This window comes from Lepidochelys kempii, chromosome 10 (genome assembly GCF_965140285.1).
Source record: "Lepidochelys kempii isolate rLepKem1 chromosome 10, rLepKem1.hap1, whole genome shotgun sequence".
Classification (NCBI taxonomy): domain Eukaryota; kingdom Metazoa; phylum Chordata; order Testudines; family Cheloniidae; genus Lepidochelys; species Lepidochelys kempii.
Genome location: NC_136389.1, coordinates 476,733 through 504,663, shown reverse-complemented (window position 1 = coordinate 504,663; position 27,931 = coordinate 476,733). Strand labels below are relative to the sequence as shown.

Here is a 27,931-nt window from a genome sequence, read left to right as displayed (position 1 = left end):
ACCTGAACTTGAATGTGGAATCCTAGAAATTAACAGAAAATAGCATACCAAGTATCAGAGAGGTTGCCCTGTTAGTCTGTATCCACAAAAATAACAAGGAGTCTAGTGGCGCCTTAAAGACTAACAGATTTTTTTGGACATAAGCTTTTGTGGGTAAAAAACCCACTTCTCCATGCATCTGAAGAAGTGGGTTTTTTACCCATGAAAGCTTATACCCAAATAAATCTGTTAGTCTTTAAGATGTCATCAGACTCCTTGATGGTTTTTTTAGAAAACAGCATAGCTATCTGTAATGTGGTTCAGTTCAGAAATATGCAGTTGTACTGTATGGTTTGGGTTTCATGACTTAAATGTTGTTGTACTCTCTTGATAAAGAACTAAGTTAATTTTGGTAGGAACAAAACATCAGTCTTTAAAAATCAGTTTCTTCTAATCTGGCACCACAAGTGCTAATATGCAGTAATCCTAATTGTATGGATATTACATGACATCACGGAAAGCTTAACTTTAACTCTGAATTTCCTGTTGTTAATGCTTGTTTTTGGAATAATTATTATACTTTGTAATGTGTGTTATCCAATATTACTGATATGTATACTGGTTTTTATCTAGTGTTGGGCATACCATACAAAACATATTCCATGAGCTATCTGGATGCAGAAAGATTTAGAGATAGAAAAACTAAAACAAAATGAAGATCCAGACTTGTAAGTAAAGCAGTGATGTTCACATTTCTGTGATGGTGAATGGATTTCATTTAAGTGCTTTTTAATACCGTTGCTTTCCCCCATCTTCCTACAAAGCTCCCAATTAATTTAATAATAGCAGTATCTGTTGGAAGTGTCTGCTTCAGATTTCCTATTTTCATTAATATTTCTAATCTTCAGGGTTAAAGTGCAATAGCATCAGAGCCTAAGAAGAAGTTACTAAGGCAATGTGTACACTGCCACTTACGTTGATATAACTTATGTCACTCGGGGGTGTGAACAAGCCATAAGTTATACCGAGCTAAGTGCTGGTTTGGACAGTGCTATCGCCACTCATTGGAGGTGGATTAATTAAATTAACAGGAGAACTCTCTCCTGTCATCTTAGAGCGGCTACACTAGAGAGCTTACAGCAGATGCAGCTGCATCAATACAACTGTGCCATTTTAAGCTCTGTAGTAGTGTAGCCATAGCCTTAGTGGAACACGCTCTGATCACTCTAAGTGATGCTTACTTTATCCCTATATTTTTGATAGGGATTGTGTGGGCTTGTGGCAAAGTGATTTACCTCCTGGTATGCTGCCTTTTAGCTAAGTGCAGCATTGCAGGGTTTTTTCTTTGTAGTCCTATGACCAGGTCCACTGGTGATCCCTGTCGCTTTGTGACTTGGCCCTACAGCTGGGTCATCTTTGGTCTCACCCCTTTCGGAATGAATCAGGGTTTTCACCCAGTAGTCCCAGGACATCACACAGGCAAACAGCCCTGGTCCAAGGCTAAAGTAGTCCTTGTGGACTCTTGGATCTTCACACTAGTCTTCCTGGTGAGGTTATAGAGGAACCCAGCCCTTCCATCTACCCTCGGTTCCAGCTCAGAGACCCGTGGAAGAAGTTGATAAGGTGTCTCTCGTCAGATCTCTTGCTGCTGCTGCTTCAGGGTTCCTTCCTGTGTTGGCCCACCTTCCCCTCACGGGGCTTGGATGACTGTTTTGTTCCTTTCTGGGCGCTAAAGATAAGAGGCCTGTCTGCTTCCCTAGCCTGAGCCTTTTGAGCTGAGCTTCTCCCATTTGAAGGCTACTTCTCCAAGATTGGTGTGTCAGGTGCAGCAGGGTGGGGACTGCCTGAATCCATAGCTGCTCTTTAACACATCACAGGGCCCCAACCCAACAAACGCTTCAGTATGTGCTTAACTTTGGAGCATGTGTGTCGTTTCAGTGAAATCGATGGGCCTGTTCACATGGCTGCATAACCTGCAGTGCTTTGCTGGGCTGGTGCCTGTGAGAATCCATTTTTACCAGTTGCCTATTGTGGCATTCTGTACAAATAAAATTTTGAATTTTATTTAATTAAGGTCCTCAGAGGATCTCTAGTTTTAGAGATTGGCTGAAGGATGACCATTCCATTTTGTGACCGCTTCCGAGGTTTCAAAATTTTGTTTTCCTAATGCATTGGAACAAAACCAAAATCTTTGAGATAGATAGGTTTATGAAGTGGAATTGTGTTGAAACAGCAGTTTTTTAGATCAAAAAGCTCAAGTTTTTATTTTCTCTCCCATCAAAAGTGACCACAGAGCCTTGGATTTCAAAAACTTTCCCAATGAAAACAAACTAGACAAGCCATTTACAACACACACTTTACTTCTCTACAAAAGAAAAAGGACACTAAACTATCTAAACTACTACATGCCACAAGGGCCACAGCAATGGTTCCCTTAACCCACCCAGCAATATTGTTAATCTATTCAATTATACTCTTAGCCCAGCAGAAGAATCTGTCCTATCTCGGGTCCTCTCCTTCTGCCCCTCCACCCCCACGAACATGATAACGTTCTGTGGTGACCTAGAATCCTATTTTCGACGTCTCCGACTCAAGGAATATTTCCAACACACCTCTGAACAACATACTAATCCACAGAGACATTCGTACCAACACTACAAAAAGAAGGATTCTAGGTGGACTCCTCCTGAAGGTCAAAACAACAGACAGGACTTCTACATAGAATGCTTCTGCCAACGTGCACGGGCTGATATTGTGGAAAAGCAGCATCACTTGCCCCATAACCTCAGCTGTGCAGAACACAATGCAATCCACAGCCTCAGAAACAACTCTGACATCATATTCAAAAAGGCTGATAAAGGAGGTGCTGTCGTCATCATGAATAGGTCGGAATATGAACAAGAGGCTGCTAGGCAGCTCTCCAACACCACTTTCTACAAGCCATTACCCTCTGATCCCACTGAGGGTTACCAAAAGAAACTACACCATTTGCTCAAGAAACTCCCTGAAAAAGCACAAGAACAAATCCGCACAGACACACCCCTGAAATCCCGACCTGGGGTATTCTCTGCTACCCAAGATCCATAAACCTGGAAATCCTGGACGCCCCATCATCTCAGGCATTGGCACCCAGACAGCAGGATTGTCTGGCTGTGTAGACTCCCTCGTCAGGCCCTATGCTGCCGGCACTCCCAGCTATCTTCGAGACACCACTGACTTCCTGAGGAAACTACAATCCATCGGTGATCTTCCTGAAAACATCATCCTAGCCACTGTGGATGTAGAAGCCCTCTACACCAACATTCCACACAAAGATGGACTACAAGCCGTCAGGAACAGTATCTCCGATAATGTCACGGCAAACCTGGTGGCTGAACTTTGTGACTTTGTCCCCAAATGTGAAATAGTTATGGGTGAGGACAATGTATACCTTCAAATCAGTGGCACTGCTATGGGTACCCGCATGACCCCACAGTATGCCAACATTTTTATGGCTGACTTAGAACAGCGCTTCCTCAGCTCTCGTCCCCTAATGCCCTTACTCTACTTGCGCTATATTGATGACATCTTCATCATCTGGACCCATGGAAAAGAAGCCCTTGAGGAATTCCACCATGATGTCAACAATTTCCATCCCACCATCAACCTCAGTCTGGACCAGTTCACACAAGAGATCCACTTCCTGGACACTACGGTGCTAATAAGTGATGGTCACAAACACCACCCTATACCGGAAACCTACTGACCGCTATGCCTACCTACATGCCTCCAGCTTTCATCCAGACCACACCACACGATCCATTGTCTTCAGCCAAGCTCTAAGATACAACCGCATTTGCTCCAACCCTTCAGACAGAGACAAACACCTACAAGATCTCTATCAAGCGTTCTTACAACTACAATACCCACCTGCTGAAGTGAAGTGACAGAGCCAGAAGAGTACTCAGAAGTCACCTACTACAGGACAGGCCCAACAAAGAAAATAACAAAATGCCACTAGCCATCACCTTCAGCACCCAACTAAAACCTCTCCCAACGCATCATCAAGGATCTACAACCTACCCTGAAGGACGACCCATCACTCTCACAGCTCTTGGGAGACAGGCCAGTCCTTGCTTACAGACAGCCCCCTAACCTGAAGCAAATACTCACCAGCAACCACACAACAAAACCACTAACCCAGGACCCTATCCTTGCAACAAAGCCCGTTGCCAGCTGTGTCCCCTGAATAGATATGTGGACACCATCATAGGGCCTAATCACATCAGCCACACTATCAGAGGCTCGTTCACCTGCACATCTGCCAATGTGATAGATGCCATCATGTGCCAGCAATGCCCCTCTGCCATATACATTGGTCAAACTGGACAGTCTCTACGGAAAAGAATAAATGGACACAAATCACGTCAAGAATTATAACATTCATAAAGCAGTCAGAGAACACTTCAGTCTCTCTGATCACTCGATTACAGACCTAAAAGTCACAATATTACAACAAAAAAAACTTCAAAACCAGACTCCAATGAGAGACTGCTGAATTGGAATTAATTTGCAAACTGGATACAATTAACTTTAGGCTTGAATAGAGACTAGGAGTGGATGAGTCATTACACAAAGTAAAACTGTTTCCCTATGTTTATTCTGGTATTAGCTCATCTTAAGTGATCACTCTCCTTACAGTGTGTATAAGACCCATTGTTTCATGTTCTCTATGTATATAAATCTCCCCCCTGTATTTTCCACTGAATGCCTCCGATGAAGTGAGCTGTAACTCACGAAAGCTTGTGCTCAAATAAATTTGTTAGTCTCTAAGGTGCCACAAGCACTCCTTTTTCTTTTTGCGAATACAGACTAATACGGCTGCTACTCTGAAATTTGTTGAAACAGATATTTCTGCAGAACATTTTGGTTTCACCTAAATTAATGTTATAACCAGCTCTGTTGTTCACACTTCTGTTAGCTTCCATTGTGTTGGGAAGTAAGTTCTTCAGTGACTGCCATATGGAATTAAACTGTTGATGTACCATCAGCTGATGTGGGACTTGACAAGACCACTCAAACACAATTCTATCTTACATAAATACAAACATTCATATCGTTTTCTGTAACCAGAGGCCACTTGCATAAATACTGTTTTTATATGCTTGATACAGAGTTCATATCTCAAACATATCAGAATGGATTTTGAATATATTTACTACAGATTGAAGAACTCTATTAAATAACTGAACTTGAACCTTCATTAAACTTATGTCTGAAAACTAGGGTCACTTAATTCAATAACATTTCTTCTATGTTGCTTATGAAATTGAATGATGAAGTTAAGGGCAAATAGTTAATTGTGTAGGCTAATAGTTTGGTAAGCCAGATTCCTTCGTTCTGTGAAATGCTTGTCAATTTTATATTGTCATCTTTCTATGTTAATCATTTGTCAGGATTTTCTGCCTTCAGGAAATTAAGAGGTGCCTTCATTTCTAAACTTGACTCATTGTAATAAGATGGACTGACTGCTCGATTAGATCAAATTCACATCTTTCAAAGGAGTCTTTTTTTCATGTTTCCTTCTACCTGGATCCCTGATAAATGTTTGATCCATCAATTTTTGAGCTCTTTACTACACATACAGACAGATGGCTACTGTAAAAATGTACCTTCCCTTTTAAGAAAAATCCTAGTTTGTCAAAATGCACTACTCAATATATCAGTTGTTCAGATATTATTTCCTCTCCTAAAGCTATAAATGCTGACAAGGCGTATTTCATTAGGGCCTTTTGCCTTTGGAATTTTTTCACCATTTGTCTGAAATAACCAGAGTTTGCTGAACTTTAGGGCATTTCCACCCACCCTGCTTTTAGAGATGGGGAGATTGTGAGGGGTCTGTGAGACTGGAATTTAGAGGCTTACATTATGTTTTAAAATTTTGCAGCTACCAGTGTGTTTTGTATCCATTCAAATGCATAATTGAATATTTTGAGTGTCAAGAGTGCCCAGGGCCTGGAACGGATGATTTTTTAGGTAACAGTACGAACCTAAATAAAGCATTGCTGCAGTTTAGCATTATCACTCATGGTTCTGTGATATTTCTCAGATGTTTAGGTTTACTCATAATCCCAAGATTCCAGGTCTGCAGTTGTTAATGACATCAAATGGAATAGAAGAATAATAATAGAGAAATAGGCCTGCATCCGAGAGTGCTAAAGGAATTGGCAGCTGTGATTGCAGAGCCATTGGCCATTATCTTTGAAAACTCGTGGCGAATGGGGGAAGTCCTGGATGACTGGAAAAAGGCTAATGTAGTGCCCATCTTTTAAAAAAGGGAAGGAGGATGATCCTGGGAACTACAGGCCAGTCACCCTCACCTCAGTCCCCGGAAAAATCATGGAGCATGTCCTCAAGGAATCAATCCTGAAGCACTTACACGAGAGGAAAGTGATCAGGAACAGTCAGCATGGATTCACCAAGGGAAGGTCATGCCTGACTAATCTAATCGCCTTCTATGATGAGATTACTGGTTCTGTGGATGAAGGGAAAGCAGTGGATGTACTGTTTCTTGACTTTAGCAAAGCTTTTGACACGGTCTCCCACAGTATTCTCGTCAGCAAGTTAAAGAAGTATGGGCTGGATGAATGCACTATAAGGTGGGTAGAAAGTTGGCTAGATTGTCGGGCTCAACAGGTAGTGATCAATGGCTCCATGTCTAATTGGCAGCTGGTATCAAATGGAGAGCCCCAAGGGTTGGTCCTGGGACCGGTTTTGTTCAATGTCTTCATAAATGATCTGGAGGATGGTGTGGATTGCACTCTCAGCAAATTTGCGGATGATACTAAACTAGGAGGAGTGGTAGATACCCTGGAGGGCAGGGATAGGATACAGAGGGCCCTAGACAAATTGGAGGATTGGGCCAAAAGAAATCTGAGGTTTAACAAGGATAAGTGCAGAGTCCTGCACATAGGACGGAAGAATCCAGTGCATCGCTACAGACTAGGGACTGAATGGCTAGGCAGCAGTTCTGCGGAAAAGAAGCTAGGGGTGACAGTGGACGAGAAGCTGGCTATGAGTCAACAGTGTGCCCTTGTTGCCAAGAAGGCCAATGGCATTTTGGGATGTATAAGTAGGGGCATAGCGAGCAAATCGAGGGACGTGATCGTTCCCCTCTATTCGATACTGGTGAGGCCTCATCTGGAGTACTGTGTTCAGTTTTGGGCCCCGCACCACAAGAAGGATGTGGATAAATTGGAGAGAGTCCAGCAAAGGGCAACAAAAATGATTAGGTGTCTGGAACACATATGAGGAGAGGCTGAGGGAACTGGGATTGTTTAGTCAGCGGAAGAGAAGAATGAGGGGGGATTTGATAGCTGATTTCAACTACCTGAGAGGTGGTTTCAGAGAGGATGGTTCTAGACTATTCTCAGTGGTAGAAGAGGACAGGACAAGGAGTAATGATCTCAAGTTGCAGTGGGGGAGGTTTAGGTTGGATATTAGGAGAAGCTTTTTCACTAGGAGGGTGGTGAAACACTGGAATGCGTTACCTAGGGAGGTGGTAGAATCTCCTTCCTTAGAAGTTTTTAAAGTCAGGCTTGACAAAGCCCTGGCTGGGATGATTTAATTGGTGGTCAGTCCTGCTTTGAGCAGGGGGTTGGACTAGATGACCTCCTGAGGTCCCTTCCAACCCTGATATTCTATGATTCTAAGAATGTTGATAAATTGAAAAGGGTTCAGAAAAGAGCTACAAGAATGATTCAGGATCTGGAAAACAAGCCTTAGAATGAGACATTTAAACTTAAGTAGATATACCTTCTTATTGGAGAAGGGTAAGAGGTGCTTTGATCATGGTTAAGGCTGCGTGTCCGTCATAGAGGTCAGATTCTGTGTCTGTCTTCTGGCTCAGGGTGGGCCAGTAGCAGCAGTTTGGGTGTCGGAGGGGACTCAGGGCTGGGGCAGGGGGGTTGGAGTGTGGGGCAGCGCCCACCTCGGGGGTGGCCTTCTCCAGCTCCCATGGGCATATCCCTGCAGTTCCTAAGTGGAAGGGACATGGGGCTCTGCACGCTGCCCGCACCTGCAGGCGCTGCCCCTGCAGCTTCCATTCTGTGGTTCCTGGGCAATGGGAGCTGCGGAGCTGGCGCTTGTGGCAGGAGCAGTGTGCAGAGCCCCCCTGGCTGCCCTTCCCCCTAGGACCTGTGCGGACATGCCGGTTGGAGATGGGTAGGGAGCCTGCCAGCCCCGCCAACCCTCTCCTCCCCCACCACCAGCAGGGGTCCTGGCTGTGTGCCATCACCCACACCCCCAGCACGGCTGCATGCCCCCACCAGCAGCACTAGCGGGAGTCCCAGGCTGCATGCTGCCGCCTCCCCTCACACCAGTAGGGGTCCTGGGCCACCCCTTGCAGCACTTCTGGCGCCACTGGATCACCCCCCTCCCAGGAGCACCCCCGGCCCAAGTTATAGTAAAAGTCATGGATAGGTCTTAGGCCATGAATTTTTGTTTTCTGCCTGTGACCTGTCCATGACTTTTACTAAAAATACCCGTGACTAAAATGTTGCTTTAATCATGGTCCACAAGTACTTGCATGGAGAAGAGAGATCTGATAGACAGCTCTCTGAGAAAAAGCCACAAAGAGAGTCAGAAGCTGAAGCTTCACAAATTCAAACTAGAAAAAGTCAGCGTAACTATTCACTGGAACAACTTATTTAGGGATGGATTCTCCATCACTTGCTGTCTGTACATAAAGACTAGGATTCTTTATAAAAGAGATGCTATAGCTCAAACAGAAATCATGGTCTCTTGATGCAAGAACCACTGGGTGAGGTTCTGTAGCTTGTATTGTGCAGGAACTCAGACTAGATGATTGTAATGGTCCCCTTCTGGCCTTAATAATCTGTGAAACAATGCTTTTTGTAGAGAGAATGTGAAGTGGCAATCTTTTTCTACTATTACTATTGGATTAGAAACTCCTCTATTGACTTACTATAGTCCTATTTTGTTTAAATGGGGAAGTCACTCCCTTGCTTTCACCTGGCTCAACTGCATTGATTATGCTGTAGAGTGTCCCTTAAAAATCTTAACCCTCTTCTAAAGGATGGGTTTCCAAGATCTGGACTGCTCAAGTTAATGCTTAATGAACTTGTAGTATAATAATAAATTCACCTTTATTCTTTTTGATTAGCTGTTCTGTAAAATGCCACCCAACTATTAAATTTCCTAGTTCTTTGAGCACTAAAGGGTGTTTGTGTTTAGTGGACAGGTTTAAAATATTGTTAGTAAACTAAACTGTGTAAGCCATGAAAGATTTTGCCGAGGACCAAATCACCCTAGCCATCCTGTTTAGGTGTGTATGGTGCATTGTGGCTACATATGTTCAGTGTTGCAGGACTGTTAGTTGTTGCCCCATCCTACAAGGCCTGGCAGGGCTCTGTGCTCTGTGGTGTTCATTTGTATTTGTTCACAATCTTAGTTTGTTCCAGCGGATGCTTAGGCTAGTTTTGCTCCTTTGAGCATGTGCTTGGATCCTGATGCAAAACATAGGATTCCTCTTGCTTCACCTCACATTACGCTTACGTCTCCACAGCATGCTAACTGAGGGGTAAATAATCACAGGATTATGCAAACCATGGTAGTCTAACCTGTAAGAAAATGACCACACATGCTGTACTGTGCTGTCAGTCCCTGCATCCTCACTGGTGCTTTATCTGGCTATGACAAGCAGTACAGCTGTCTGGGAGCATATCCTAAGATTAATAGTACCACAACTCACTGCATCATTCTTAGCTCATATTTGCAGCATCTTGTGGGACAACTTGTCTGCCCGCTATGGGGACTGTGGAAAGTTTAATGGAGAGAACACTTAGTAAATTGCTTTGTTTGGCAATAACTATATACCCATAAAAAGGAACTGAAATGCTCTGAAATACAGAATAAAATGAGCCAAAAGAAAACAGTTATAAAATAACTATTCTCTTAATGATCTGTATGGTAAGAAAAAGTGGAGAGAAGAAAGTTCTTTTACAGCATTGCACTTCTGTCTTTACCTAGCTTTAAAAGCTTGAATGAGTCAAGGCTTTGAGATTAGGCTAGTAAGGTGATAAAGGTTCTTACCAAAACCTCAACTTTTGCAAGTTGGACAATAAAAGGGGTGAGTGGTTGTAGGAGAAAGGGAAGTTTTGACATGGAGGATTTTAAATCCATGTAAGAGTTTCACTATATCAGGGGGTTAGTGGGCATTATTCTGCTATAGCAAACACTGAAGATGCTTGAAGCAGGAAAAACTGCAAGCAGGATGCTGAACAGAGACAGATTTATAGTTCACTTCTGCTCAGGTCAAAGGCTAGGTAGATGGTGAGATAGTACACAGGAATTGGTGCCAAGGGGGCTTATGGGAAAGGATTGGAGGACCATTGCATCTCAACTGTTCTGATTGTTCATGGCTGCATGTTTTCACTGCTGTTACCTCAGGATAACCGTACATGTTAATAGCTACCACAGGATTTGCCTTATAGCTCATGGTGTGCTGCCTGTCTCACCACGTGGCACTGATAGTCATGTGGATGTGTGAACATGGAATGTGTGAAGGGGAAAACCCACAGCTGAGCCAGAGTTAATTCTGCAGTGATGGCATCTGCACTAGCAGAGTTTGTCATGGGAGTCACCAGTGTCCCAGCCAATCGCTGTCAGGCTCTGGACCTGGATGCCTGGACTGATAAGCACCACCACCACTGAGTGGCTCTGCTCCAAGAAGTAAGGAGCATGGCTTGATTTAGTTATTTTTAGTTACTATTGCCATAAGTTTTTTTCTGCTTTGTATTTAAAGTAAGTTTCCTTTTCTTGAATTTTCCCTGTAAGTGTTAGATGGGTTTGGTCTGGGCCCATATACATGGGGAGGACATCCGTCTTGAGCCCTGGTGAATGGCTTAACAAGTCCTTTCTTCTTCTGGAACATATTGAGGTCCCCAATAGCTGTATTGCTCCACAGCGCAGGGTGTGGTGATGGGGAGGTATTGAATCGCCTTGGGGAGGTATGTGCATTTGCCTTGTGGTAATGGGGACCAAGATGGTAGCCTTGCTGTGCCTCTATTAATTGATCCCTTTCTGTGTTCTCTTTCAGATATAAGTAGTGTAGAAGATGATTCTGAGGAAGCTTTTGGATTTTTGTGGCAACTCCCAGTGAAGTCCATGTGCTTTGGGAAGGAGTTGTCTCTGTTTGTCTGTAACCTTAGATCTTTCACCTTTTGTATTTTGCAAGTGAATACCTGTGGGATGAAAAAGTTAGAATGTTTCACTTATAAATAATGATGATAAAGTTTTTTTTTTTCCACTTCATTTGCATCCATTGGGTGTAGGGATTAGAGTGTGGGGGATGGAAGTGACCAGATAGAACGGAGAACAGCAAAAGTACCTCTCAGGCCTACCCTCACTAGGAGTTTGGGGGCTTTGGAGCATTTGATTTCTGTTGAATATTACTTTAGCTATTGCTAGACCTATAATGTGGTAGGTTAGTGTCTTAACACATGACAGAACCAATGATCTGATCTGTCACAGCTGCCACTGAAATAGCATTCAGGAGAATTGTGGGATTGTACTGGAAGGGACTGCATGGGTTTTTTTTGTTTTTTTTTTTCCAGTATAGGATTATTTTGGTATATTTTAGCTCACTCTAAATGCCTTTATCATGCATTAAACTCAGTTGCATAATAAAAAACAGATCGCTTTTCACCCCAAACCAGAAAATAACTAATCAACAAAAACAAATACCCCTCCTCATCCTGAAATGGTATCCTTATCAGACCTTTCCCTTCCCAAGTGCATGGATAAATAGATGGGGCCTTACATTGTGCCCTGACAGTCAACAGATTGGACAAAGAAGAGGAGAAAAGCTCCAAAGTTTGAGTACACCTTGTGGGGAAAGATCTACCAGCAGCTTCTCTTTTTTGTATTGACAGGACTTCAGCTCAAATACGTGTGCTGATGTTGTGGTGGAAACATGGCAGAGGGAGAAGAGCAGTCTCAAGTAGGCAAATCCCAAAATGTTTAGGATTGAATAGGTCCAAAACAGTATCTTAAACTCCACCTGGAAATGAAAAGGCAGCCAATGCAGATGCCAAAGCACTGATGTTCTGGGCTCCAAGTGAGCCACACCGCTTGGTAAACGAGCTGCCATGTTCTATACAGCTTCAGTTTCTGGGTTCATTTAACAAATTCATATATTCTATAGCCAGAAAGGACAAATCATTTTTCATTCTGACCTGCATAACACAGGCAATAAAATTTCATCTGTAAATCGTGTAAGCACAGTGATTTGTGGTTTAACTAAAGCATAATCCTGTAGTACCTTTGTTATATTAGAGCCCTGTACTATCAAATATATTCTTGTAAAGGTACATAGGTTATGATTTATAACCTTCTATTTGATAAGTTCAATAGATTGATCTCAAGCCTTGTTGTAAGACACGTTTTCCAGTTCTGATGTCTGTCTTGTGGTTTTGCTCTAAACCTTCTGTAGTTTACCTCCTTTTAGCAGTCAGGGCCAGTATTCCAGGAGTGATGTCCACAGTGCTATATACAGTGGCAATAAACTTGCCTACTCCTACCTGATGATCCTCTGATCATACATCCAGAGATCTCACTAATTCACTTAGTCAGCCATGTTTCCACCATGACCCCTAAATTCTTTTCAGAGGCATGGCTTTGCAGGATACATTCCCTACATGTTTTGTAATGTGACATACATTCTTTGTTCATAGATATAGGACTTTACTTTTGGCCATATTAAACCATGTATTTGCACCCAGTTTACCAACCAATCCAGATTGCTCTATATAAGTGACCTTCCCATATCATTATTAGCCATTCCACCAGTCTTTGTCCACAATGATCTTTTCTGCCAGTCACTGATAAAAGTTTTATAGCTTTTGATTGAGAATGAATCCCTGTGGGAGTCTGCTAGTAACATCCCCGTTTGATGATTTCCCTTTGAGATTTTAGCCATCTTATCTATGTAGTATGTGCTATATTGATTGATGTTAACTCTAATTAGAATTTCGTGCAGTACTAAGTCAAATGCCTTGTAGATGTAACTGTATTAACATAATGTAGACTTTTAATAACCACATTTGTAATATCAAAAAATGATATCCAGTTCAATTGACAGGACCTGTTTCTCATAAAACTTGTTGATCAGCATTACATTCCCATCCTGCAGTATATTTATTGAATTTCATGTTGGCTGTTATACCATTTTGCCTGGGATCAATGTCAGGCTAAGATATAGCCCCATGGGAAGCTTCACTGCACTAGTCTAATCCTGAGATGTTTGACACTGATAATGATAGCAAAGGCGACCTTTGAAGGAAACTCCTCCTCCTCCTCCTAGTCCGATGGGGAGGGAGTGGGGGGAAAGCTTCATGTTCATTGTTGCTGTATGGTTGTTTAACAAGATCGGGAATCAGTAATAGCAACAGATTGTGAACCCTGTTAACAAATGGTAGGCACCCTTTCCCTACCTGCTGCCCACCATTGCAGCTGCTAGGCTATAGTTTGCTGTTGCCACTGGTCCTGTAAGCTGAGGAATGACTGGACACTTGTCCATGTTAGTATTTTTTCTAAAATTTCTCACTGTTGCAATTGCTGGTACAGCTTTGGTGGTAGTATTGGTTTGAATTCTAGTTCAGATAAGTTGCCAGTGGCCACCAACACTTGTTACCATGTCATTTAGACCTTATCTGAGCCAGGTTAGACAACAGTAGTAAAAACACTGGCAGCGCCAAAAGGTCTGTCTACAATATTGCTCCTGCTGTCGTTACCACTGATAGAGCTGCACCAGTGAAATTTGGTGGGAAATTTGGCACCGAGAAAGGCTAATGTAGACACAACCACAATAGTTGGACTTGCTTTGAACAAGGCTGCACTAATGTAATCACTTGTGTGTGAACATGTGTTGCATACCAGATGTGACTGAGGGTTTAAGAGGTATTGGCGTGGCCAGAATGCTCTAGTATAGACAAGAGTCCAAAAAAAGGAGATGCCTAATTAGCCAATTTTGCTCTCCTAGGAATTGGCCTTTCTCTTCCAGTTCCACTTTTATTTGAATTGTCAGATTCCAGCAGCTATGGTGTTAACCATTCATATAACCTATGGGTGTAAAAGGAATAACAGGACAATACCTAGTGAGTCTTTATTTTGCATCGAGATAAGTTGTTTTTTTCCTGTTTGAGGTACTATTTCTGTTATTTTCAGCAATTGTTAGGGGGTAGTGCATGGAAGATGACAGAACCATGTAAACGCACGTTCCATACTGGATTTAAAAGAAAAATTGAAGGAAGCTTGTTAATAGTAATTTATGAGAGTGACACTGTCATATACATTTGACATGTTGCCCCCTAACTTTCCTTGCCTCTCAAATAGTTCCATTATTTTGAACAAAAAGAAAAGGAGTACTTGTGGCACCTTAGAGACTAACCAATTTATTTGAGCATAAGCTTTCTTGAGCTACAGCTCACTTCATCGGATGCATAAACTTTTGAACTTCAGTAGCTTTCAAACATACAGTATACTGTATTGATGAACAAACCATTTCTCCTGTAGGGCAGTAGTTCAAAAAACCCTACCTTTAAACATAGAAAAATGATTCAATAATAGTAGTGATCAGTATGTGATACTCTGTGAACAAGATCAAATTTTAAAAAGAAAATTTAGAATAACTGAAGTGTTGTCAAGCCTCTGACTTGGAGTACTGTGGCACTGGTTAGTTATATCAGCACTGTTGACTCTAGCTGTCTCGATCCTCACTCTGCTGTTGCAGTACCATATAGCATATATGCATATTAGCATAATAGCATATATGGTATTAGCAGATCTGAGAGTCTCACAGGAGCCAGAATCACTTTCTACCACTGACTCAAGTAGTACTGGGCCTATCTCTCACCTGCTACTGAGTACCTCTTCTCCCTCTTCCCCCGCCCCCTTCCTTCAGCAATTCACTGCCCCACCAATTGATTCTATGAATCTTGATTCTATGATTCTTGATTCTATGAATCAAGTTGCAGTGGGGGAGGTTTCGATTGGATATTAGGAAAAACTTTTTCACTAAGAGGGTGGTGAAACACTGGAATGCGTTACCTAGGGAGGTGGTAGAATCTCCTTCCTTAGAGGTTTTTAAGGTCAGGCTTGACAAAGCCCTGGCTGGGATGATTTAACTGGGAATTGGTCCTGCTTTGAGCAGGGGGTTGGACTAGATGACCTTCTGGGGTCCCTTCCAACCCTGATATTCTATGATTCTATGGTGTGGGGCACTTGTGCATTTATTCCTTAAGGATGTTTCCTCTGGTATCTTCTGCCTTAGACAAAGAATCCAGAGACTCTTCCAGGGGCGGATTTTATGGAGACCATTGCTTTGGGCACAGACCATGGTTCCTTACTCCAGGGCTCCTAGGCTCTTACCTAACTATGCCCACATGGCTTTATTGGGGTTCAGAAGCCTCTTTTGGATGGAAGTGCTCCTGACAGACCTTGGACCCATAAGGACTCTCACTCTACAACATCAATTACCCAGTCTGCACCTGGTGACTTACCCAAGAAAATGCCACCTCACTGGATTTATTTCCTTGTCCTCCTTTGAGGCTATTGTTGTGCCTGTTACAACTACATAACTTTAAGGAGTATCAGGACCTGCTTTAAGAATCTTGGACTCTTAACAGATCCCCTTGGAAGAGATCCAGGAACCTACCCACAGGCTGGTTGACATCTTACAATCTCTCACTTCTGGCAGAATAGTGTTTTGTTAACTTTTGCTTGGATCTGTAATAGCCTTGTTATTTGGCAGACCACAGGTCCAGCAGCCTCTATCCCCCAGAAGGCAGACAAGAAATACCAGGCTCCGTCAAGGGAGGCTTAATTCTTTTATATGCATCCTGTACCACATTTGTTAGTAGTGACAGCAGCTAATGAGAAGTTGTCAGCAAAATAAGACCACACAAAAGGAACATGAGCCTAAATGATTGGATATATTTGGCTGTAAATCGTATTCATTAGCTAGTTTTGGAGTTTAGATCAGGTTCAAGATCAGTGGTTACAGTGGGGTGATGAGAAGCTCTCATAACTTCAGGGCTCTGACTTCCTCAAGAGGCTCAATCCATGGTAAAGGACTTGCCATTTAAAAGGTCAGTGTTATTTAGCTCTAAGATAAATTATGCTCTTTTTACATTGAAGGATTGTGGAGCTACGCTTGGTCCTCAGTTTTGGACCCTATTATGATGGAATATTCTGTCCAGTTCCATACTCTCCACCCTACTTCCCTATTCCTTTTCAGGGACCCGTCTCACAGTAATCTATTACACCAAGAAGTCCTGTCATTTCATTCACTTGAAGAGATGGAAAGGATAGTTCCTCAATACCAATGGAAAAGGTTCTACAGAAAATACTACTTGGTTGAAGGGGGGGAAGATTAAAGGATGGCAGACCTCCTTGTGCATAAGAAGGCACAACACGTTCATATGCAAGTTGAAGTTCAGAGTGTGTCTAGATGGACATCGAATTGTGTGAGAGCCTGTTATGAAGTGGCGGAAGTGGACCTCTAGTTTCTCTCAGAGCTCATTCCACAAGAAATGTTTCCATAGTAGGCACATGTAAAGTAGCCCCCTGGAGACCTATTCACACATATACAAAGTATTTTGGTGTCCAGGAAGCTTCCAGATCAGATTCTACATTCAGGGAAGGATATGCTGAAAATGACTCCAAGCTCCCACCTCCATTATATTGGTCCACTTCTTCGAAGTCACCATACATGGAATATGCAGGTGGACAGACTCTCAAATGAGGGAGGAAATTTACTTAACTGTACAGTAACTGGGCTCTCTGAGGCCATGTCTACGCTACCACTCCCCTGAGCGACATAAGTTACGCTGTTATAAGTGGTAATTGCACAGCGCTACGTCCCACTGACATAGCTACTGCTCATTGCGGGTGGATTAATTGTGTCAACGGGAGAGCTCTCTCCTGTCGGCATAGAGTGGCATCAGTACAGCTGTGCTGCTGTAAACTCTCTAGTGTAGACATAGCCTGAGATGTGTTGTCCAGATGCACATTCCACAACCTGCCTTCCATCCCCCTCTACCTTGGCGTCCTACCAGAACTTTGTGGTGGAGACGAAACTAAGTGGTGATTGGCGCTCTCTTCCCTTTTATGCCCTTATCGTAGGGTGAGGACATTTATGGTGCATGAGCAGCCAAAGGGGACACTGGTGTCCAAAAGACTCATCTGGGGTGCATGCACCCCATACATTAAACAAGCATATAGACAATACATCTTCAAGAAATCCAGTTACTGTACAGTTAAGTAACTTTCCTTTCCTTTTGTAGCTCTTGGTTCACATTTGGAAGGTGGCTTAGAACTATAATGAATAAGCCTACTTAGTAAAGACAGGTTGTATTCTGCAGAAGTTGATGAGCCTCACACAAATGCCACCTATTTGCCATGAATGAGTAGAGCTTTTTTCAAGCCCTCGAATATGGGTGAGGCACAGCCTGCACTTCCTGAAAAACAGACATGGTATAGTCTCAGATGTTTTCTAGACTACAATGTTTATCATTCCTTTCCATAGTGCTGCTGCTTTGGTGAACAGACAAAGAATGTCTCTTAACTTTAGTTATATTTTGTGTGTTGAATATTCATCTCAAAAAGTGAACTTGTTTAACTGGGTGGGAGGTGGGGATGGGGGGAGAATTCCTGTACTTTGTAGAATACCAATTGGTGAATAGTTGTTTTAAAATCTACATTTTGGAATGGAACCTTTTAAACCCAAACATGTGGGTGAGTGCAGGTTGGATTCCCTTCCAAAGAGCCTTCCTACTTAAATCCAGAAAATTTTGAACCCTGTGGAAATGGGGCATTTTCAGTGTAATCACAGACTGAAACCTGTGAAATGCAAAATAATTTTTAAGCTTCAACAGGAAAGACTGTGATATCAAATTTGTGAGGGGTGTGTGTGGGTGTGTGCCTGACTTTTGCTTCACAGTAAGTTGGCAAAACAATGCATAACTGTCTTTTGAGGAACTCTAAACCTCTGAGTTTAAAACAATGTTTAAACCTAGGGCAGTGTTTTGATTTTAGAAAAATGATAATTTCCCAATACAGTGCAGTCAGGTTTTAATTTCAGAAAGATTTGGCAATACTTTCATATTGCCTGCATTGCATTCTCTGCTTGGTTGCACAGCCACAAGCATCTACAGCAAACATGTGACAAACTAATGGCAGTATGTCACTGACAGGAAAGCCAGCTTGAGAATAGTCTGTGCTCACAGTTATGATTTTGGGGAATTGGATATCCAAGTAGCTAAAATGATCTAGCAGTTTTCTCTGATTATTTTTCCTATGGAGATTACAAAAGTCAGGGTTCAGTAGGCTTTTCTTGTCACTGCTCCTTTGAGTGCTATATTTGGCTATTGCTTTGGTTTGGCATTAGGATATCTCTTTGTGACCATATTTGGAATTTAAATATTGAAACCTTCCTTCTGGTGGGAAGAGACTACAAGGCAGGGCATGGATTAAAAAACAAAAAACCTGTCAAACATGGATGGGAGTGTAGAACTCTGCTCCTGCTTGTCTCATCTTTTTGTGACCCCTGCACCTCGCGCCCCCCAGCCAAGAAATACCACTGAAAAGTTGGGGGTTCCATGAATATCTTAAAATGATAAAATAGTCACTCCTTTGTCGTCAGCAAATGTAGAAATTTGTCCCGTGTGTATGACCACGGTTTTTACACTTCATTTAATTTTTCCTTGTATGTTTCATTGTAGTTTAGAAAATTAATCCGTGTGATTTACAAGCTTCAATTTATGTTTAGTACCCAGCTGTTCAAGGCTACTGTTTGTTGAAAGTATACAACACTTATTCATTCACAAGATGGACTGATTTCTCTAAGGCTCTAGTAGTTTGCAGTAAGCTTAAAGTTCAGGTTAATTCATAGCAGATACCACTTTGACATTTTGATCCACAGGTATTAGGCGATTCTTAAAGGAGAGCCCTGAAAAGACTGCATTCTTGAGATGAATGCCTTCTGGTTATGTGTCTGAGTCTGTGCTGTTGTAGATGTCATTGAGGCATATTTCAGTCAGGCTAATGATTCATTTGACAAGTTAAGAGCTGCTATCTCTGGAATGAGTTCTCAAGCATTGACAGGCCAAAGGATTTCCAGTTTTGGGGAAAATTCAGGCTTGATTTGGCAATTTGCAGCGTAAAGGAGGGATCTTTAGAGCTAAACTGGGTAAAATTACTGTTTTTGAAGAGTGTGACTACATTAATGGTCCTTAAACCAATTTCCCAGCTTTTGTTTCTTTTTAATTAAACAATCACTCTTAGTTGTAGGCTAAGTCTACACTATGGACCTTACAGCAGTAAACTGTACTACTGCAGCTGTGTCGCGGTAAGGTCTCCTGTGTAGCCACTCTATGCTGATGGGAGAGCTCTCCTGCCGGCATAATTAAACCACCCCCAACAAGCGGTGGTAGCTTTTGATGGGAGAGTGTCTCCCTCTGACATAGCGCTATCCACACTGGTACTTTTGTCGGCCAGGGATGTGTGGTTTTTTTGTTTTTGTTTTTCCCCACACCCCGACCAACAAAAGTGCCAGTGTAGACATAGCCTCATGTGAATATTCCACCCCTCTAAGTGACATAGGTTACACCCATCATAAGCGCTAGTGTGCACAGTGCTATGTTGGTGAGAGAGCTGCAACTGCAGATCATTGAGGGTAGATTAATTATGTTGACAGGAGAGCACTCTCCCATTGTTATAGAGTGGCTATACGAGACATCTTACACCAGTGCAGTCGTAGAGTCTACTCCTATAGTGAAGACATAGCCTTGGAAGTTCAACTATATATTTTTAAGGAGATGGGGATTGTAAATAAGATGTTTAGGGATAGGTAAATGAAGTGTGTGTGTTGGGGGGTGTCCCAATTATTTGATTTGCTGGCCATGTGGTGATATATGGAGAACAGATATTGTGATGATGGTGCAGGGGCATGTAAGTACTTACATGTGGGGGGACTCACAAATCACTTTTTCAGCCTGACTTTTATTACCTAGCATATGGTAATATCTGTGCACTTACTGGGGCAGATCCCATGGTTATGGTGCTGAAAAACATACTGTCCATAGAGGTGGAGCACATTACTTCTAGACATGTGCACACTGTTTTTTTTTGTTTTTTGCTTTTTGCTAGCCATGCGATTGTGAAACATCTAATTTCCTTCATTGATAGGGTAACTGGCTTAGTGGGTGAGGGGAAGCAATAGACTTCATTGATCTTAACTTTAGTATGGCTCTTGATACAGTCCTACATGATATTTTTATAAACAAACTAGAAAAATATGGTCTAGATGAAATTACTATAAAATGAGTGCACAACTGGTTGAAAAAAGTACTCCAAAAGTAGTTATCAACAGTTTGCTGCCAAACTGGGAAGGACGTATCAAGTGGTGTCCCAAAGGGTTTTTTTCTTTGTCCAATACTAGTCAATATTTTTATTAATGACTTAGAAAAGGGAGTAGTGTGTGCTTGCAAAATTTGCAGATGACTTCAAGCTGGGAAAGATTGCAAGCACTTTGGAAGACAAGATTAGAATTCAAAATGATCCTGATAAATTGGACAAATGGTCTGAAATCAGTAAGATGACAATCAATAAAGATATGTGCAAAATACTATGTTAAGAAAAAATCAACTGCACAAATCAAAATAACTGGCTAGGCAGCATTACTACAATAAAAGCTCTAGGTGTTATAGTGGATCCCAAATTGAAACTGAGTCAAAAGACAGCTTTCAGAGTAGCAGCCGTGTTAGTCTGTATCCACAAAAAGAAAAGGAGGACTTGTGGCAAATTAGAGACTAACAAATTTATTTGAGCATAAGCTTTTGTGAGCTATAGCTCACTTCATCGGATGCATGCAGTGGAAAATACAGTGGGGAGATTTATATACACAGAGAACATGAAACAATGGGTGTTACCATACACACTGTAATGAGAGTGATCACTTAAGGTGAGCTATTACCAGTAGGAGAGCAGAGGAGAGGGGGAACCTTTTGTAGTGATAATCAAGGTGGGCCATTTCCAGCAGTTGACAAGAACATCTGAGGAACAGGGGCAGGGGGAATAAACATGGGGAAATAGTTTTACTTTGTGTAATGACCCATCCACTCCCAGTCTTTATTCAAGCCTAAGTTAATTGTATCCAGTTTCCAAATTAATTCCAATTCAGCAGTCTCTCGTTGGAGTCTGTTTTTGAAGGTTTTTTGTTGAAGAATTGCCACTTTTAGGTCTGTAATCGAGTGACCAGAGAGATTGAAGTGTTCTCCCACTGGTTTTTGAATGTTATAATTCTGACGTCTGATTTGTGTCCATTTATTCTTTTACGTAGAGACAGTCCAGTTTGGCCAATGTACATGGCAGAGGGGCATTATTGGGACATGATGGAATCTATCACATTGGTACATGTGCAGGTGAATGAGCCTCTGATAGTGTGGCTGATGTGATTAGGTCCTATGATGGTGTCCCCTCGATAGATATGTGGACACAGTTGGCAACGGGCTTTGTTGCAAGGATAGGTTCCTGGGTTAGTGGTTTTGTTGTGTGGTGTGTAGTTGCTGGTGAGTATTTGCTTCAGGTTAGGGGGCTGTCTGTAAGCAAGGACTGGCCTGTCTCCCAAGAGCTGTGAGAGTGATGGGTCGTCCTTCAGGGAAGGTTGTAGATGCTTGATGATGCGTTGGGAGAGGTTTTAGTTGGGGGCTGAAGGTGATGGCTAGTGGCATTTTGTTATTTTCTTTGTTGGGCCTGTCCTGTAGTAGGTGCCTTCTGGGTACTCTTCTGGCTCTGTCACTTCACTTCAGCAGGCGGGTATTGTAGTTGTAAGAACGCTTGATAGATATCATGTAGGTGTTTGTCTCTGTCTGTCTGAGGAGTTGGAGCAAATGTGGTTGTATCATAGAGCTTGGCTGTAGACAATGGATCGTGTGGTGTGGTCTGGATGAAAGCTGGAGGCATGTAGGTAGGCATAGCAGTCAGTAGGTTTACGGTATAGGGTGATGTTTATGTGACCATCGCTTATTAGAACCGTAGTGTCCAGGAAGTGGATCTCTTGTGTGAACTGGTCCAGGCTGAGGTTGATGGTGGGATGGAAATTGTTGACATTATGGTGGAATTCCTCAAGGGCTTCTTTTCCATGGGTCCAGATGATGCTGATGTCATCAATGTAGCGCAATTAGAGTAAGGGCATTAGGGGACGAGAGCTGCGGAAGCGTTGTTCTAAGTCAGCCATAAAAATGTTGGCATACTGTGGGGCCATGCTGTACTCATAGCAGTGCCACTGATTTGAAGGTATACATTGTCCCCAAATGTGAAATAGTTATGGGTGGTTATCGGGGATACTGTTCCTGACGGCTTGTAATCCATCTTTGTGTGGAATGTTGGTGTAGAGGGCTTCTACATCCATAGTGGCCAGGATGGTGTTTTCAGGAAGATCACTGATGGATTGTAGTTTCCTCAGAAAGTCAATGGTGTCTTGAAAATAGCTGAAAGTGCTGGTAGCGTAGGGCCTGGGGGGAGTCTACATAGCCAGACAATCCTGCTGTTAGGGTGCCAATGCCTGAGATGAAGAGGCGTCCAGGATTTCCAGATTTATGGATCTTGGGTAGCAGATAGAATACCTCTGGTTGGGGTTCCAGGGGTGTGTCTGTGCAGATTTGCTAATGACACTGTTGTGTGAAAAAGGCAAATGTAATTTTGGGATGTGTTAACGGCCATATCCTGTGTAAGACATGAGTGGTAGTTGCTCCACTCATTGGTGAGGGCTCAGCTGGAGTACAGTGTCCAGTTTTGGACACCACACTTAAAGATTTGGACAGACTCGAGAGAGTCCAGAAGAGAGCAACAAAAATAAGAGATTTAGCAAACATGACCTGTGAGGAAAGGTTGAAAGAGTTGGGCATGTTTAGTCTAGAGAAAAGAAGTCGGGGGTGGGGGGTGGTACACAGCATAGTCTTCAAATATGCAAAAGGTTGTTATAAAGAGGATGGTGACAGGATGTCAGTTATCAATTGTTCTCCACACCCACCAAGGCTGGGACAAGAATTATTTGGCTTAATTTGCAGCAAGGGAGATTTAGGTTAGCTACAAGGAAAAAGTTCTCCCATAGTTACCCCTGTCATTGGAGATGTCTAACAGGTTAGATGGACATCTGTCAGGGTTGGTTTGCTTGACCTCTTGAGGTCCATTCCATCCCTACACTTTCATGATTCTGTGATTTTAGCTGTTGCAGCATAAAGTTACATTCCTACAATAGTTAGATTGCAAACCAAGAGGTTATACAAAAGTCGGATCAAATACAATTTCTAAGACCACCTGTCTGACATCAAGGTGTTCAGAATACTGTACCTTCCCTAGACATGGCTGGAGAGAATTCCCAGAGTCAGAGGGAATTACAGCAAAGCATTATCACTATGCACAGGCTTTGATAAATTACATTTGTAAGTGATTTTTAATATTGTAAAATTTCATTTAAATGTGCATCTATAGGATACTGCTGTTCTGGAGACTGTGGGATTGGCTCTCAGTAGAGTGCCACCGACCGACCTTGTAGTTCTACTTGGGGACTTCAACACTTATGTGGGGAATGATGGAGATACCTGGAGGGGAGTGATTGGGAGGAATGGCCTCCCTGGTCTGTGCTAGTCATGGATTGTCCATAACTAATACCATGTTCAAACACAAGGTTGCTCATAAACGTACTTGGTACCAGAGCATCTTGGGTCGAAGATCAATGATCGACTTCATGGTTGTCTCATCAGACATAAGGCTGTACGCTCTGGAAAGTCAGGTGAAGAGAGAGGCAGAGTTGGCAACCTGATTGCCGCTTTGTGGTGAGTTGGATCCAATAAATTGGACCCCAGCTGGATAGACAGGAGGCCCAAATGATCAGTGTGAGTCTCCTGGGAACATCAGGTAGAGGACCCTGTGCAGAAAGACTTCAATTCCCACCTCTGGAAGAACTTCTGCTGCATTCTGGGTGAGATCTTGGACGTTGAGTTTGAGTGGACCATGTCCAGGGCCTCAATTGTTGAGGCAGCTACAAAAAGCTGTGGTCTGAAGGCATTTGATTCCTGTCATGGTGGCAACCCTAGGATCTGCTGGTGGACTTCAGTGGTGAGGGAGGCTGTCAAGGCAGTGAAGGACTCCTGATACAGCTCAGAGCTGCCTGCTGGCTAAGAGGGCTGCGATTGTGGTGGTTGTTGAAGTGAAAGCACTGGCTTGGGAGGCGTTTGGAGAGACCATGGAGAATGAGTACCAGACAGCCTCAAAGGTGTTCTGGTGAACCATTTGTTGCCTTAGGAGGATCAGCGAGATGTTGCCCAAGCTGTACTCAGTAAGGGTGGTGAAACGCTGACCTCGACTGAGGAGATTGTCGAGAGCTGGAAGGAGCACTTTGAGGAACTCCTCAACCTCGTGGACATGCCCCGCTTCCAGGAGGCAGCACCGGAAACCTCCATGAGATCAGATCTGTTTCTGCTGCTGAGATCAATAGGGTAGTAAGTGCCTCCATAGTGGTAAGGCAGCAGGGGTGGACGAGATTTGCCCAGAGATGTTGAAAGCACTAGACGATGTTGGGGTGTGGTGGTTAACGAGCATCTTCAGTGTTGCATGGAAGGCGGGTGCAGTATCTCTGGACTGGCAAACCAAGGTGGTGGTCCCAATCTTTAAGAAAGGAGACCAGAGGATGCGTTCCAATTATAGGGGGGGATCACATTCCTCAGCCTCCCCAGCAAAGCCTGTGCCAAGGTGCTGGAGAGGAGGTTACCCCCCTTAGTCGAACCTCAGATTCGAGAGAGACAATGTGGATTCCATCCCAGCCATTGAACAATGGACCATTTGTTCTCTCATAGATACTTGAGGGGTCATGGGAGTTTGCTAATCCAGTCTACCTTTTTTTTTTGGAGACCTAGAGAAGGCATATGACCACTTCTTATGGGAAGTGCTGTGGGAGCATGAGGTGCTGGTGCCACTTTTGCATACTATCTAGTCCCTCTATTCTCAGCGTGAGAGTTGTGTTTTGTATTCTTGGTATTAAGTTGAGTTTGTTCAAGGTGGGCATTGGACTCTGCCAACTGTGTATCTTGCTCCCACTCCTGTTCGTGATTTTCAAGGACAGGATATCAAGGCACAGCTGAGCTGTGGAGTGCATCAAGTATGGGGACTCTCTGCTGTTTGCAGATGATGATGTCTTCCTTGCTTCTTCAGACTTTGATTTCTGACATGCACTCTAATGTTTCGCTGCAGAGCGTGAAGCGGCTGGGATGAGAATCAGCACTTCCAAATCAGAGGCCATGGTCTTTGCTTGGAAGAAAGTGGACTATTCTCTCCAGGTGAGGAGGAAGCAGCTGTCCTTAGTGGACAAGTTCAAGTATCTAGGGGTCTTGTTCACGAGTGATGGCAAGCGGGAACATGAGATCAATTGACAGATTGGTGCGGTGGTGATAGCGATGTGGGTGCTGTACTGATCCATGGTGGTGAAGCAGGAGCTGAGTTCTCTGATGAAGCTCTCCGTTTACAGGTAACGCTACGTCCCCATCCTCACCTATGGTCATGAATTTAGATAATGACCGAAGGACGAGATTGTGGGTACACATGGTGCAAATGAGGTTACTCTGCAGAGTGGCTGGGATTACTATTTGAGATAGGGTGAGGAGCTTAGCTATATGGGAGGGCCTGAGAGTAGAGCTGCTACTCCTCCAGATCAAGAGGAGCCAGTTGAGGTGGTTTGGGCACCTGATAAGGATGCCCCCAGGAGGCTTCCATTAGAACTATACTCGGCATGTCCCACTGGGTGGAGGCCCCGAGGCCAACCCGTGACACAATGGAGAGATTATATCTCTGGGCTGGCCTGGGAACACTGAGGGGAATCCCCCAGGAGGAGCTGGAACCTGTTGTGGAGGAAATGGAGGTCTGGTCCTCCCTACTCTCCATGCTGCCGCCACGGCCCTCACCAGGAAAAGCGACATAAAGTAAAAAAAAAAAACCACCAGTCAAGCTGGAAAGTAAGGTTTTATGTAACATACATTCCACAAAACTCCAATAGTTTTCTTAGATTTTGGTGAGAATCTACGCTCTCAGCCAGGTTCGAAGGAAATTTTGTTTAGTAGCTTTCACATTTTAAACATTTTGAAATCCTGCAGGTGAGTGGAGGGTCCCCTAAACAGTGTTCTTATCAAGAAAAAGAAAGGTACAAACAGTTTTTAGGCAGGGTGTCTCTTTGCTGTGCCCTGAAGGTGCTTGAGCAAGTGGTTTTCACATCAGTGTGACTTGAAGAATTTCTGTCTGTTTGTCAAAAAGTGTGTTACTGTGTCAGAACTGAAAATCTTTTAGATGCTAGGCAACGCTGCATAATCCCACTGGTTTTTCATATCTTCATCTTGATAATCCAGTCCCCTCTTTCTCTCAAATTTTGGATTTGAAGCTACATTAACTAGAGTACTTCCTATTCAGAGGGTAAATAAAAACCTCTTTTGATACTTTAACTTGTGATTAAAAATCCCATAACCACCATTAATACCATAGCTTCACAACAGTATCGTATAGATGCTCATTTAAAATATCTTTTACAAGAGGTTATCACTTACAAATACAGTTTGTATAAACCTGTGCATGGTGGTGATTTGCTGTAATTCCTCTGACTCTAGCAATTCTCTCCAGCCATGTTTGGGGAAGGTACAGTTTTCTGAACACCTTGGTGTTAGATGGGTTGTCTTAGAAATTTTACTTGATCTGAGCTTTGTATAACCTCTTGGTTTGCAATCTAATTATTGTAGGAACGTAACTTTATGCTCTTTACAGCTAAGAAATACCATACTAATTAACACTAATTACCTGTATGATATATTTCAGAGGAACAGCCGTGTTAGTCTGTATTCGCAAAAAGAAAAGGAGTACTTGTGGCACCTTAGAGACTAACCAATTTATTTGAGCATGAGCTTTCGTGAGCTACAGCTCACTTCATCAGATGTTTACCGTGGAAACTGCAGCAGACTTCTGTGTGTATATAAAGTCTGCTGCAGTTTCCACGGTAAACATCTGATGAAGTGAGCTGTAGCTCACGAAAGCTCATGCTCAAATAAATTGGTTAGTCTCTAAGGTGCCACAAGTACTCCTTTTCTGTATGATATAGTTCATGTGCAGAAAATAGAGAAGCATATTGGCTTCATATGACTTTTGTTCTGCTCTACTGAAACAGGATTTAAAAGTGTAAAACACTCTACATTATTAATGTTTTTTGTAATTTGGAAGCTGGCAGCTGAGCATGTGCAGTAAATAGCTGGTAAGTATAACTTTCCTGTCTAATACAATCCCTTTTCCCCACCCATCACTAGGTTAACTGTCTCATATGCTTCTGTGCTGCCATAAAAAATTTGACAATTGAATATTTAATTCAGTTCATACTACAAACCTCTCCTGAGCTTTCACATTGTCTTCTGCTTGCACAGTTGTACTCTTTCAGTGACAGTGGGCAGTAAGCATTCTGCTCCCTTAATTAGGACAGAATACTTGGAGTTGGAATTCTTGGTTCTGTTCCTAGCTTTCTTTGCTGAATTGGGAATCGGGATTGAGTATCCTATGGATGGTCAACTCCTCAATCTCCAACATCTCCAAACAAAATCAAAGATCATGAGAATTGGCATCACTGACCTTCAGTATGCAGATGGCTGCGTCATTCTCGCACATATAGAGGCTGACCTCCGGAGTACCTTAAATCTTTTTGCAGATGCCTATCACAGCCTTGGTCTTTCTCTCATCATTAGGAAAACCAAGATACTATACCAACCCTCACCTGCACAAACTACTCTTTGTACTCCGCAAATCGCCATCAGTGGAGACCCCCTGGAAAATGTGGACCATTTTCTATACCTTGGCAGCCACCTCTCCC

At 42.9% G+C, this 27,931-nt stretch overlaps 1 protein-coding gene across 9 annotated transcripts in view; it reads left to right on the top strand.

The window, feature by feature from the left end:
* The window catches only part of PDPK1 (3-phosphoinositide dependent protein kinase 1), a 96,788-nt gene that overhangs the window by 6,114 nt on the left and 62,743 nt on the right, over positions 1–27,931 (top strand). For 5 of the 9 annotated variants that reach the window (XM_078854492.1, XM_078854484.1, XM_078854489.1 and 2 more), the window contains exon 2: positions 25,291–25,376. The exons of 2 other annotated variants lie outside the window; for them this stretch is intronic. In XM_078854492.1, the coding sequence (XP_078710618.1) occupies positions 25,291–25,376 (86 nt within the window). Of the gene's footprint in view, positions 1–10,840; positions 11,981–25,290; positions 25,377–27,931 lie in introns of those variants that run through there. 2 more of the 9 variants (XM_078854486.1, XM_078854485.1) reach the window with 2 other exon arrangements.